General features: G+C 34.3%; 1 protein-coding gene across 2 annotated transcripts; it reads right to left on the bottom strand.

Moving 5' to 3' along the window:
- Positions 1-1,131: 1,131 nt before the first annotated feature.
- si:ch211-132b12.2 lies at positions 1,132-12,895 on the bottom strand. Of its 2 annotated transcripts, none has more exons than XM_087292616.1 (14): positions 12,713-12,895; positions 12,476-12,547; positions 11,938-12,078; positions 11,750-11,837; positions 11,491-11,623; positions 10,795-10,929; positions 10,361-10,464; positions 7,193-7,317; positions 7,004-7,116; positions 6,440-6,577; positions 5,532-5,634; positions 3,974-4,074; positions 3,632-3,802; positions 1,132-3,535 (listed from the first exon to the last, which is right to left on the bottom strand). In XM_087292616.1, the coding sequence occupies exons 1-14, from the start codon at positions 12,849-12,851 to the stop codon at positions 3,413-3,415; spliced, it is 1,686 nt and encodes a 561-aa protein (XP_087148742.1). In that variant the 5' UTR covers positions 12,852-12,895; the 3' UTR covers positions 1,132-3,412.
- Between the last annotated feature and the right edge of the window lie 1,963 nt (positions 12,896-14,858).

The following is a 14,858-nucleotide window of genomic DNA, read 5'->3' as shown; positions in this document are numbered from 1 at the left end:
TTGATTAGAGTCTTAACCTGATTGCAGTTAGGAGACTGACTGGGATTGTGAAAAATATGAAAACATTTATAATTATTAATTTAGGAGGGTAAAATACAAATTAGCCACAAAAGAGGAAAAAGAGGCATGCACAGGCATGTATAAAAATAATAATTATTATAGGGGACTAATTAAATTTCCTGTCACTTGACCTCATTAGAACCTTGAATTTTTACATTTAAAATAATCAATAACAATAATAACAACAACTGCTGCAATAATAATAATAATAATAATAATAATAATAATAATAATAATAATAAACTATTGTTATCGCTATCATTATTTATTGTCCATGGACAATACAAAAAAGTTATTATAAAATACAGACATCTGGTTCTAAATCTCTTTTCATTAGTACCCTTCGCATGACATCGTTCACTTAACCATTCTTCCCTCCACTCAGAATGATTATATAAAGTATTCAATGTCAATGCAAGCGATTGCTAGTTCTGTCAATACAATCATTTGAAAAATCTCTGTGCGACTGGTACACATTCCCACAGAAGATCCACTGCTAATTCCAATCCCATCCAAATTACCTAATGTTCTGCCATAGTGTGGGAACTCACCAGGTCTCACAATGTATTCAAATTCTTATTGCTTATTTTGTACTTTCAGCTAGAGAGCGCCAGACTTGATCTGGGCACATAAGGAAATGTTGAGAAGCTACAGGGTGATTCTGTAGAGCAGGGGTCGCCACACTCATTCTCTGTGGGCTGGTGTCATGCAGTGTTTAGCTCCAACCAAACTAATTAACCACACCTAAACAAGCTTATTTAGGACTGTATCCAAAATCCCTCATATAACCTTTAATGTTTCATAAACTTTTTTGTGAACCTTTTTACCATGCTCAGAATTGGAGACTGCATTTAACAAATACAAATGCACACACTGTAATGGACACATTATGTAATGGACAATCAACAGAGTAAAAACAACTATGAACCAGGTATATTTAGAATATTTAAATATATGTATTATTATTATTATTATTATTATTATTATTATTATCATAAGTGTACAGTATCATAAAATTTTATTAATTTAAGCAAAATATACTAAGGCCCAATCCCAATTCCATTTTTTTTTGTACCCCTGAGTGTGAGAGGGGAAGGGCTTCAAAATTTACCCCTAAGAATTGGGACAGCACTACAGCACATGCACACATCAGCATATGTCATCGTGAGCTCTTGCTTCATATAAGATCAGAGGATCGTGAATGCTGTAGTTATTCTAGTTGTGCTATTTTTTGGTATTTATCTTCAAGAAATCACTGAAGGCGGAGATTTTGTTATCATAACAATCTAATGTGGCAATAAGATTGTAACTACACATTTACACAGTGACCATATTCATCAATGTAAACACTCTAAAACAGCATTAACATTATAGCAGACACTGTAAAAAGCCCATTCTCAGCCACTATACTGTTCTGACGGGTGTTATCAAGTGTCCGAACGTCGTGAGACTACTATACAGGCGTTATTATTAAGGATTATAGATGGTGAAATTTAGCGTTTTTTGTTGCATTTTTTATAGATATAGTTATGAATATATTAAAACATGTGTTTGTTTGTTGTAATAATTCATAATAATGACAAAAAATACTAATTTGTTGGTCTCCTTAATTCTGGTGCAGCAATCCTGCCGTTGTAGCTGGTGTATTCTGGGAAATTTTCTTGCCCCTTGGTTTCGAGCGTGATCCTGAAAAATCTTCGTTCGAAGGGGTATTTATCACTTCCCCTTTCCCCTTAGTCCAACCCCTTCAAAATAAAGAGAATTTGAACACCCCTAACCCTTCACGGGAACGTGCAAAATGAGGGGTAAGGGGAAGGGGAAGGGCTAAGGGGTAGAATAGGGATTGGGCCTAATAGTACACTTGAATAAACAATTTTTTGCAAATGAAGTACATTTTAGAGAAATGCATAAAACGAGTCCTAATTTATGCTCTGATGAAGTCTTTCAGATAGCAAATGACATGAAGTTGAGTAATTAATTACAGTTTTGATTTTGAATGAACTATTCCTTAAACATTTTCACAATACACAATAATTATAATGATATTTCAAGAGTTTACACTTAGCTGATGATTCATAAAAAGCATATTTGGCATGCTGTCCCGAGAGAGAGCACTAAGCTCAGAATATCCTTGAGCCCGGGGCTCCCTCTCGTTTGAAGGGTGAGAGGAGAGTTTGAGCTTAGGCAGGTCTCAAGAACTCCCCTGCTTGTGAGTGAACTGAGATATATTTGACTAAGAGTTGCCTTAAGATGCTATTTTGGAGTAGTCAATTTACTTACGTTGTTTGTCTTTGGACGGTGGAAGGAAACTGGGAAACCCGGGGAAAAAAACCTACGCGAACATGGGGAGAACATGCAAACTCTGCAGATACAGCAGTGCTAACCACTGGGCTGCCGTGCTGCCCTAACAGAGAAGGGGAGGAGTAGGGGTGGAAGGGGGGATTTTTTTAAGACGAAGATGACTGGAATAGAAAGCTCTGGTTATCTATAGTTTGTCAGTATTCATCTGATTGGTGCAATATACAAAGCTGATGCGGTACCAGCTGTGTTCAATCATAAGCACATGACCCTCTCAAAATTAGTTTATAAATAAACCATGCGGGCGATGCAGTGGCGCAGTAGATAGTGCTGTCACCTCACAGTAAGAAAGTGGCTGGGTCACTGGTTCGAGCCTCGGCTTATTTAGCGTTCCTGTGTGGAGTTTGCATGTTCTACCTGCATTCGCGTGGGTTTCCTCTGGGTGCTCCGGTTTCCCTCACAGTCCAAAGACCTGCAGTACAGGTGAATTGGGTAGGCTAAATTGTCCGTAGTGTATGAGTGTGTGTGAATGAGTGTGTGTGGAAGTTTCCCAGAGATGGGAGGGCATCCGCTGCGTAAAAACGTGCTGGATAAGTTGGCGGTTCATTCCACTGTGGCAACCCTGGATTAATAAAGGGACTAAACCGACAAGAAAATAAATGAGTGAATAAACCACGCCTCTTTAGGCCAGTATTTTGAACGGGTATCAATAGAATAAATAGGCTATCTGTTGTTGTTTTCCCCACTGAAATCCTGGATGACAAATAATGAAGTCATGCATTTAGTAAAAGTTATTTTAATTACCAAGTTTTTATATGCATACATGATTACTGCAAAGTTAAGTATTTCTGATATACAAAAATGTGAACAATATAAAAAACAATTATTTATTTTAAAAACGTTTTTCATTTCAGTGCCTCCTTTTGCTTTGAAGGGGAAGAATACCTAATTCAATAACAAACATAGAAAGAGTAAGCATTGCAAATTACGTTCTTGCCAGATTTTCTTTTTCCAGTGAACTGTGTTTATTATACGTCCAATCTCTTATATTGTTTTAGTTTGTGTTGCTCCTAAACAAGTCTTCCATCTCTGTGTCAGAAGTCTTTTCTTGTATTTTGTTTTGTACCTTACAGGCAAAATGTAGATTTGTGTCAGGACTACACAGGTGATGCCAACGCTGCCAAGATGGACACAGTAAAACAACATCAATTTATTAGCTAATTTTTCAAGTATAACTGCTTTTCTGATATATCAATACATTTTTTTATCTCACCTGTTTTATGCTTCCTTTCCCAGCAAACATTCGGCCCAGTGCCCATCCAGGCACCAGCAGAATAGAGGACAAAGCCAGCAACCAGCCAAGTACGTATGCCCAGTCTGGGTACACATACCAGCGGTTAAAAGTCAAGGGCTTGTACTTCACCAGAGAACAGACAAAAGATGCCTAAATATTGAAAGGAAAGAATGAAAATGTTGCAAAGAATAAAAATGAGACATATGTGCAAATTATAGCTTGGAATATATAATGCAACTAAATAATGATCATTAAAAATTTTGTTGAGCCTTTAACAAACTAAAAAGCTCAAACAAATCAATGATGCATAGAGACACTCACCAGGGACACAATAGGAGTCAGGTATTTCCAGCACAGCATGAACCAATAGTTGGGTCGTGAGTTTGTCATGTCTTCAATGATGTTAAACATCCTCTCAGCTCCTGTGGTGTGTTGGGAAGAACTGAGCATCACTGGCTCTCAGATGCTGTCATTATTTTCTATTGCTAATATTGTTTAGCATATTATATTAACTTTTTTCTTTTTTTCTTGTCAAATAACTCTCATTTTAGTAGACTGTTAAATTATACATGAAATTAGTAGTGGTTTTTAGTAAAAGCTGTGCCTTTCTGAGGCTTTTCAGTGGAATTAGCTAGTCTACAAGATGCTGATATTAAGATGAATTGCACATTGTAATAGTAAACTGAAGTCAAAACAGATCTGAGGATTACTTTGTCACAATAGACAAAAAGAATGGTATTTTTATGTATTCACCCTTCCTCAACTCATTTCCAAAGGTGAGGCAAAGCATACATAGTGCTATCATCCTGCATCCCCAATACTGCTTTGAAAAAAGAATTATTGTGAAATTGCTATAGAAAAAAAACTTGAGTTGAATTAAATGTGGGGATGCCGTTTAGGCTCCTATGCGACTGTAACATAATAGAGTTTGGTTTCTCCATCACCGAGTGGGCCTCTGTGATAAAGAAACCAAACTCTATCATGTTACTGGATATGAGGACAGATTTAAAAATGTTGCAGGCAGGTATGTCTCTTGCTCATATTAATTCAATCTTTGCAACCGATAATTGCCTGGTGCAAGGCCAGTCATTTACTTCAAACTCTTTCAGAGACTGTTAATATACATAGTGTGTGAGCAGTGTTGGGCAAGCTAATGTAACATGCAATTCTCAAGTTTGGTCACGAGGAATCCTGCTTCAGAAATAACTTCTCTCCATCAGTCATCTTTCCATCAAGCAAGTTTCAGTTGGCGACATCGCCAACCAGAGGTGGCAGTAATGCACCAAAAACTTTGTTGTCGAACACAGTAAAACAGGAAGAAAAATTCCCCATTCTCGCCATCATATGGATTTACTTTCATCGCCTTGACACCGGCCTCACAGCTACATGAATGTCGGTGCCGTCACTTATTGATCCGCAATGAGTAAAAGTAGTTTGTGTGGACGTTCCTGCTCTACTTGAATAATAAAATAGCTTTGCTACTAAAAAAAACTATTTGATTTAGAAAGTAGCGACGCTACTGCCACGCTACTGAGAAATGTAGTTAATCAAGTAGCGTCACTACTTGTAGCGACGCTACTGCCCAACACTGTGTGTAAGGTATTTGTTCCTGCTTCTTTCATTCTGGACAGGGAAAAGTTTCAGCTAGTCCAGTGAGAGCACAGCTTTGCTCTTTCTGTCACATGTATCAGATTTTAGATCTGGGCTTTGCACCCAATTTTCTGGTACTAATGTCTTAGTTGTGCTTGCCATGGATTCATTCTAGACTTTTTGCTATTAACAATGCTGAAAGTAAGCAGCTTTCTAATGCTCAAAAAAAATAACAAAAACATTTTTTCTTTTAGAACTTTCATTTGTATGTAGCCTCTGTGCAACTTACCAAAGACCCAACCCATGGCTAGAGACTCAAACACACAGAGGAAAAGAAGACAGGCTCCACTGCAGGCATAGTAGTCAAACAACTGGAACACATACATCCCCCCCTGCAGATCACAATACAACATTACAACTCAGGCAGTGCAAATGTGCTACAGGGATAGTTCACCCCAAAATAAACATTTAGTCACCATATACTCACCCTCAGGTGGTTCCCAGCCAGTTTATTTCTGGTGTGAAGGTAATAATAATACTATGCAATAAGATGAAATATTTTTTAAAGAAAGCTGAACTATTGACACCCATTATAGGAAAAACAAATACTAAGTCAATGGTTATGTTTCCAAAATTTTTCAAAATATATTTTGTGTTTAAATGAGGAAAGAATCTTATAAATGTTTTAAACAAGTAAAGGATCATGATGAGAAACTTTTCAATTCTCCCTTTAAGTGGGGATGTAGCTCTGTTTGCTGTGAGGTGTAGTTTAATGCCATGGCAAATAGCAATGCTGAAGAATACTGGTTCACATTTAACTTAATATAAATAACAATAACTTAATCTAATAAAATGTATTATGAGAAAATACAATAAAGTTTATATTTTTAAATTTTATACATGGGCTTCACATTTCTCTTCAGTTAAGTCAGCTAAGCTTTATAACCTCCATTGTAGACTAGTCAGAATTTATTTACTTATTTTTTATTTGGGGGTGTGTATAATATGTTGTTCGGTTTGAATATTGTTACAACCCCTATTGTTAAGTCAATACAAACACTGTATTAATACTGCATCATTTAAAATGGAAGAATGTTATTCCATCAAAGAAGTATCACATATACGTACATTCACAGTAAAACCCAAAGGCAGCTTGTTGTATTTAAAATTTTTTTTTTTTTTGCCCCTCATACACACCTCTGTAACCATCACAAGCTGGCCAAAGAAGCAAAAAATACAGAAAAGCAGAAGGAATATTTCTCGACGTCCAGCTTTGCGCAGCACCGTGGGGAACAGGTCGATCACTGATGTCATGAAAACTTCCATAGCAACAAACTTTAAAGGATGCAGAAGAACACAAGTGGATTAAAATGCTGTGCTTTTAATGATTTTCTGTAAATTACATCTGTTAAAAACTTTACACAAATCAGCATATTAGACACAATATATATACGTTGTTATATATGTTATATATACATTGTTTATATATGTTAGTTTATGTATGTTAGCAACTTTAACAGATCAGCATAACAAATCAGCATATTAGACACAATATATATATATATATATATATATATATATATATATATATATATATATATATATATATATATATATATATATATATATGTGTGTGTATATATATATATATATATATATATATATATATATATATATATATATATATATATATATATATATATATATATATATATATATATATATATATATATATATATTGTGATTTCGGTTTTCGCTCACCTGTGTGTCTAGACCCAGCAAAATAATCATGATGAAAAAACAAGCAGCCCACAATTGAGGGAAAGGCATCATGGCTACTGCCTGTGGATAAGCAATGAATGCTAGTCCTGGACCTGAGGAAGATAGAATAATATCTTGTGTATTTACATTCTCAAGTTTTACTATTTCATTCAAAGAATCTTACAGTACCTGATTCAGCTACCTCCTCAATGGGGAGACCTTGCTTTTGGGCCATGAAGCCCAAGACTGAGAAGACAGCAAAACCAGCTATAACACTGGTACTGCTGTTCAGCAGGCAAAGCCATAAACTGGACCTTAATGAGGAAAATTATATTTCAATTAGGGGTTACTATGGCCTTACTACAAAAACCATAATAAAATAATAAATAATTTTTGTAAGGGTACAATCATGTTCTTTGATTAATCATGATTAGATTACAAATTAAAACATTGTTTTACCTGTAAATGTGCAGTGTTGAAATAAAGAAATGCATGATTAGATTGCGGAATCAGATCCACTAGTTTTATTATCTTATTTTTACTCTGATTATTTTAACTTGCTTAAAGTGAATGAGAGCAGATTAGGGGTGCTATTACACAGAGGTATTAATGGTTGCTTAAGTGATGTCAAGTAACACTTTACAATAACAGTACATGAATAATGATGTATTAATATGTAAACTAAACATTAGTTTATTATGAATTAATGATGAGTTAAGGTATGCACTAATCATGAATTAACTTTAACTACAAAATGATTCACATGAGTTCATTTGTAAATAACGACTACCTTAATTACTTGTTAGTACATGATTGTTTGTAATTAATGCATTAATTACCACATTAGTATATATTTAATGTAACCACGATGAACTCATGATATGTTAATGTACAATTATGTTGTGACTTTACTTGGAGGGGCACATTATCATTAACCCATTCTTGACTACTCATGAACTCCTTATACACGTCCAACTAGTGAGTTTACACTGAATAACAATAGAAAATTGTTCTGTCAACATCAACATGATGTGCCCCTCCAAGTAAAGTCATGACATAACTATACATTAACAGCTTATAAGTTCATGTTGGCTACATTTAGCTTAAACTTAAATATTAATTAATACATTAATTAGCAACATGTACTAACAAGTAATTAAGGTAGTCGTTATTTACAAATGAACTCATGTGAATCATTTTGTAGTTAAAGTTAATTCATGATTAGTGCATACCTTAACTCATCATTAATTCATAATAAAGTAATGTATAGTTTACATATTACTACATCATAATTCATGTACTGTTATTGTAAAGTGCTACCCAAGTAAGTACGATGAAAGTGTTGTTTGCCAACTTTTTACTCTTTTAGGCTTTTCAGTGTCTTACAGCTCATGTTTTCTACAGTCCTGAAAAATAATGATAGTCTGTGGATATCTGCTGATAGATAATAAGCTTGGCAGTTTTGTTGTTGCATTTGACAGGCCTGCATTGCCTGTACTCATTCAGTGTCCTTTGACCAGCATGGCTGGTTGATTCTGTCTCAGCACTAGCATTTTGCAAACATCTGCAAAAATATCTTTAGCCCAAAGATGGTACTTCAAAGTTCTGCACTACATTAAGTGCTTTGGTTTAGACTTTATTAAGAACTCTGGTTTCATCCAAACTTCCATTTGAAAGAATTTCATTTAATTTAAATAATTTAATTTAATAATGAAACTTTCCATTCAGCAGACCAGGCATAATGACTTGAACCATCCTGTGGCAGTGTTTGCAGTACCTTTCTCACACAATGTTATGTCTGCGATAATGGCAAGAAGTTGAGGTCAGACCTCAACAAATGATTAATTTACATTAATGAAATATTCATAAAATGTCCTGAAAAGTCACATACTATTACGCGTGTATGTGTTATTAATGTGTGTATGTGTGTGTGTGTGTGTGTGTGTGTGTGTGTGTGTGTGTGTGTGTGTGTGTGTGTGTGTGTGTGTGTGTGTGTGTAATCATTGTTTACCATGGCATGTGAAGTAAAACCATAGTAACCACAAAACAAACCCATGGTTTTGAGACCATGGTCTTATTATAAGAATATTGTAGTAATACTATGATAACATTAATACTATGATAACACTATAGTAATCATAACTGTAGGAACCCCAGAACCAAAGCAGTTTGTATTACATTTAACAAAAGTTAGTTATGCAATAAAAAAAAAAAAAAATATATATATATATATATATATATAAACCATTTGCATCTTATCTGGAAGTGAATGTAAACCGCATGTGTAAAGGTTTACTACTGCCAGGATTATGATAAAAAAATAAATTATAGTTTAACAAAAAAGTAGCACTGGTAACAGTTTTCACAGTGGTTAAAAGACTTGCAACTAAAAATTTAGACACAATATTTATAAACAAAAACAAACATATAAAATAACTCAGTTTAATCCACTATAACAAAATTATGCTTCATTTTGTAGTTACTGTTTTACTTCAAATGCCATAAAACCATGGTTAATCTAATAATTACTATGATTTTATTTCAAATGTCATAGAAAAACATGGCTTTAAAATATGGCTTTCTTCAAATGCTGTAGTAAAAGTTTTATTTTGTAGTTACTATGGTTTTACTTTAAATGCTTTTAAAACCATGGTTCATTTTGTTTACTGTTTTTGTTTTTCTTACTTTGTTTTCATTTTCATTTAAATTTTCGCTATGGTTTTACCCCATTGCCGTAGTAAATCAAATGAATTATTTTGTAGTTGCTATAGTTTTACTTTAAATCCCTTAGTAAAACCATGGTTTTGAAACCACAGTACGCTCCAAAAAACAAAACAAAACCGTTACTGAACAGTCATGGTTCCTACAGTGTTATTAAAGTATTACTACTTTGTTATTATACCAAAACAATGGTACAAAAACCACTGTTTTAAAAACAAGGTTTGCACAAAAAAAAAAAAAAAATGGTTACTACAGTCATGGGTCCTACAGTGCCATTACAGTATTACTCTACAACATAAAACAATTGTCTCAAACGTATGGTTTTGTACATGTTAAAAGACCATTGTTACTACAGTTTTACTACAGTACAACCAAGATTATTTTAAAAAGGGTAAATTATGCGAACAAAAAATTACAATCATTTGACAGCCCTAATATAAAGTTGTTGGGTAATATCTACTGTGACTAAAATACTACCCTAAAGATCAACATTTGATGTGGGATTGAAAGACAGCAGTAAATGTAGTATACTGGACTTAAAAACAAACAAACAAACAAACAAACAAACAAACAAACAAACAAACAAACAAACAAACAAACAAAAGAGAAACAGGCATTTTAAAGCATCAAACTAACCTGTAGCAGTTGTAGTTATATTTATTGTAGCTTCCTAATACAGTAAGAGAGGCTGTACCCAAAGCATAGGAGAAAAAGATTTGAGCTCCTGCTTCCATCCACACCTACATTTGGAATGCAAGGGTGAAGAATTGGGAAGAAGCTCAAAAATGTCATCTGTTAAGGCTATATTGTGTCAGCTATTTCTCTTACTGGCATGTTAAGTTTAAAGCATTAATTTAAGCCAAAATTTGTATTGTTGTATTGAACTGTGACAAGAACCTTTCTGTATTTGGAGGATGAGGGAGCTCTCAGATTTCACCTAAAATAGCTTAATTTGTGTTTTGAAGATTTGTAATTTTCAGAGTTTTGAGTAATTAATAACCTAAGTTTACATTTTTGGGTGAACTAAGAATTTAAGTGTCTTGCTAGGAAAATGCAGATGGAGAAATTACCTGTGGGTCCGTAAGGCGGGCTGGTTCAGGGTACAAGTAAAACACAACCCCCTGCAGAGCTCCAGGAAGAGTCAAACCACGAATCAGCAACACAAGCAGCATCACATAAGGAAATGTAGCTGTGAAATACACCACCTACAGAAAAAAAAGACATAGTAAAATGTAATAAAATCAAATAAATAAATACTAATGTCAAATAATGAGGAAAACACTGTTTGCAATTAGATTATAGCAAATTATTTATCCCTCATTGAATCAACAAAAGCAGAAAACATAAAGACTTTAGCTACATTTACACAACAATGTTGTTGAACCAAAAAGAAGACTTTTTGAAGCTTGTTGACTGCAAATAGCCATTGACTTCAATGTTCTTCAATGTTCTTCAAGATACATTTTTTTGTTCAACAAAAAAGAAACTCAGCCACTGAAGGGTGAGTATATGTTGAGTTTTGTGGAAACTGTCATTTAATATATTTTATTTCTAAAAAATATAAATAAATTAGAAAAGTGCCCTTTATTCCACTTGAGCCCTTGCTGCTCAACATGTCTCTGCATGTGCCTGATGGGTAAATTATGACAGAATTTCCAATTTTACTGTAGGTGGACTATCACTTTAAACAAGGACCAAGTAGATGTGAATTCTATTACTGAATTAAAACATGTAATACATTATTTTAAAACTGTATTCTTGCACACCTTGCCTGTAGATTTGACTCCTTTCCAGACACAGAAATAACATGTAATCCACATTACAATGAGACACAGAAGAATCTCCCAGTTGATTTTACCGACCTCCTCAATACCTCCAGACAAAGCCAGCACTCTATGCCTGTACAATTTAACGCGAGAAAGAGCAACAACAAAAAGACTTTAATGTGTTTAAAATATATATATGAATTATAATTTCATAATGTAGATTGCTTTTGCAAAAATGTATATAATTTGATCTTCTTACTGCCAGAACTCTGTAACTGAAGAGGTTGAATTAAGCAGCATTGTTGTGCTTAGGTTCAATTTGTTTTCAGCTAGATTCACACAAGCATCTAAAAAAAGATGAAAATGTTTACATTCCCCTGGAATGACATGGTAATGTTTTATATTTAGCAGTTGTGTATTCACTTGAGTTTTGTTTCATATGATCACCTGTGTTCCAGATATTGTCACAACTGGCCCACGGCAGTTGGGGACTGAATGAGAATGCGAGGTAGAAAAGCGCCCAGGCCAGAATGATGATATAATACATGCAGCTGTACAGCACTATCAGCTGTCCAGCATAACCAATACCTGCGAAATGAAAACCGCACACACCACATCCCAAGCAGACAATCAACATACATACAGTATGTTATGCACCAAATACACACAAATGTGTAATGCTCTGTCTGGGTTTCTATCTGCAATGAAAATTTGTTCAGTAGTTATTATTGTGCCTTGGGTCTCATGTCTGTCACATGCTGCTGCTTGTTGAGTATTGTATAATATATAGCTGGATAAGATATATCATGAATAACACAATGGATTTTACCCTTAATCTTGAGTAAATTAAATCATGTATTATGCATCATTATATATTATTATCATTACTACTACTACTATTATTATTGTGAATATTTCCACAGTAAATATTGCACATATTAAAATTGCAATCAGTAATTGCAAGACAGCAATTATTTTAACTCACCCTCAGCTAGTGGACAAAGGCGATTCCAACATGTTATACCCCCTTCCTGTGTGTACTGTCCCATAGCCGTCTCTAGCAGGAACAGAGGCACCCCACAGGTCACCACAAACACCAGGTAGGGTACCAGGAATGCCCCTCAGAACACAAAAGTACATTATTATGGCAAAGAAAGCTTGGGTGGAGTATTCATTGTAATTATGAAATCTCAAATTTTTGCTTATTTAGGGTGTCTCATACCTCCTCCATTCTTGTAGCAGAGATAAGGAAACCTCCACACATTACCCAGTCCAATCACAATCCCTGCCACAGCTAGAATAAACTCTGTTTTACTGCCCCAGTTCCCCCTCTCTTCTATTTGTCCTTTTACTTTGCCCATCCTTTCTGTTTTGACCAGATCACTCTGACCCTGCTAACCAGACTGTTGTACTAGGTAGCTACTCATCAAGCTACTTAATAAATGACTCCTCCCAGTTGAAATATTCCATGGGGTAGGGAGCAACCAGAGGGCCAGGTCTGACATAACTGAATACATCTCATCAAGTTGTGTTCAGAACTGCCTTTATTTATCTTGTTTGTTACAGTAACCCGGCCCTCAGCACCAAATGCATGTAATTCTTACTTTTAGCTCAGCAATATTTTAGTGCTACTTTTCCTGGTTCAGAGTTGGTGTTTTAGGTATTTATTGGCAAATAATCCATTTGGAACTAGACTCTGAACCAACACATAAACTGCCTTGAAAAGGGGGTACCAGTGGGTAAATAGTGGCTCGAAATGTGTTTTCCACAGTTCAAAGAGTACTACTGAGAGATCTTAAAAGGGGATGAGGTGCAACCTTGGATAAATCAATATCTTGGCTCATGATAGAAGCTGGGGAGGTTAATGAGACTCCCAAATGAAACCCCTAATGTTAGTATTGACAAGAAATGGCAATAGGAATTAACACAAATTGAAATCCAATTAAGTTTCACACATTCTCAGCTAGTTCACAAAATTCAATAATGTCACAAGAACAGATATTCGAATGGACATTAGTGGCTAATAAATTGCCCTTAAAAGTTATAATTTAATGGAATTGCTGACAAAAGTCTCTTGGGAGGTTCACATAGGTAAATATTAATTACAAGTAGGGGTGGGAGGGTTAGGCTACTTTTAAAATACATTTCATCACATCTATAAAAAAACATGCATTAAAAAAAAAAAATAAAATAAATAAATAAATAAATATATATATATATATATATATATATATATATATATATATATAAATATATATATATATATATATATATATATATATATATATATATATATATATATATATATATGCAGTACATATGTCTTAAATGCCAGAGACCAGGGTTCGATCCCAGACACTGACAGAAGTATATCATGTCTATATGTATCGAGTGTGTATAAAGTGTATAATGTATGTATGGAGTGTATCATTTGTGTATATGCATACAATATATCATGTGCGCACATGATATGTGTGTATATGTATGGATTGTATTGTGTGTATATGTATGGAATGTATTGTGTATGTATGGAATGTATAAAGTGTATAATGTATGTTTGGTGTGTATCATTTGTGGACATGGATGGAATGAATCATGTGTGCATATGTAAGGTATATGTCATGTTTGCTTTTGTATGGACTGTATAATGTGTGTATATGCATACAATGTATCATGTGTGCATATGTAAAGTCTGTATTATAAGTACTTATGTATGGACTGTATTATGTGTGTATATGGATGGATTGTATCGTGTGCATATGTATGGAATGTATAGTGTGTGTGTGTATGCATGGAATGTATAAAGTGTATAATGTATGTATGGAGTGTATCATTTGTGTATATGTATGGAATGTATCATGTGTGCATATGTAAGGTATGTGTCATGTTTGCTTATGTATAGAGTGTATAATGTGTGTATATGCATACATTGTATCATGTGTGCATATGTAATGTATGTATTATGTGTGCTTATGTATGGATTGTATCATGTGTGTATATGTATGGATTGTATCGTGTGTATATGTATGGAATGTATTGTGTGTATTTGTGTATGTATGGAATGTATAATGTGTGCATATGTATGTAATGTGTTATGTTTTACATGTATTGAATGTATCATGTGTGTATATGTATAGTCTGTATTTGTATAGAATGTATCATATGTGCATATGTAAGGTATGTATAGAGTATGCATATGTATACAATGTATATAGCGTATCGTGTGTATGTGTATGTATGTATGTAGCGTATCATGTTTGTATATGTATGGAGTGTATCATGTGTGTATGTGTGTAATGTGTGTTTATGCGTGGAGTGTATAGTGTGTGAACATTGCTGTGTTCGTCAACCTCCAGTAGCTCAGTGGT

This window comes from Danio rerio, chromosome 18 (genome assembly GCF_052040795.2).
Source record: "Danio rerio strain M-AB ecotype USA chromosome 18, GRCz13ab, whole genome shotgun sequence".
Taxonomy (NCBI): Eukaryota; Metazoa; Chordata; class Actinopteri; order Cypriniformes; family Danionidae; genus Danio; species Danio rerio.
Note: the sequence above shows the minus strand (reverse complement) of the source record. Positions and strands in the feature narration are given on the sequence as shown.

Bases quoted from the DNA above. Each gene is read 5' to 3' on its own strand.
- si:ch211-132b12.2 (XM_087292616.1), bottom strand. From the start codon at position 12,851: ATGGGCAAAGTAAAAGGACAAATAGAAGAGAGGGGGAACTGGGGCAGT. The intron at 7,117-7,192 runs GTACTGTAAGAT...TATCTTCCTCAG, and splicing joins TGAGGAGGTAGCTGAATCAG to GTCCAGGACTAGCATTCATT. The intron at 3,803-3,973 runs GTGAGTGTCTCT...TTCAATATTTAG, and splicing joins TGACTCCTATTGTGTCCCTG to GCATCTTTTGTCTGTTCTCT.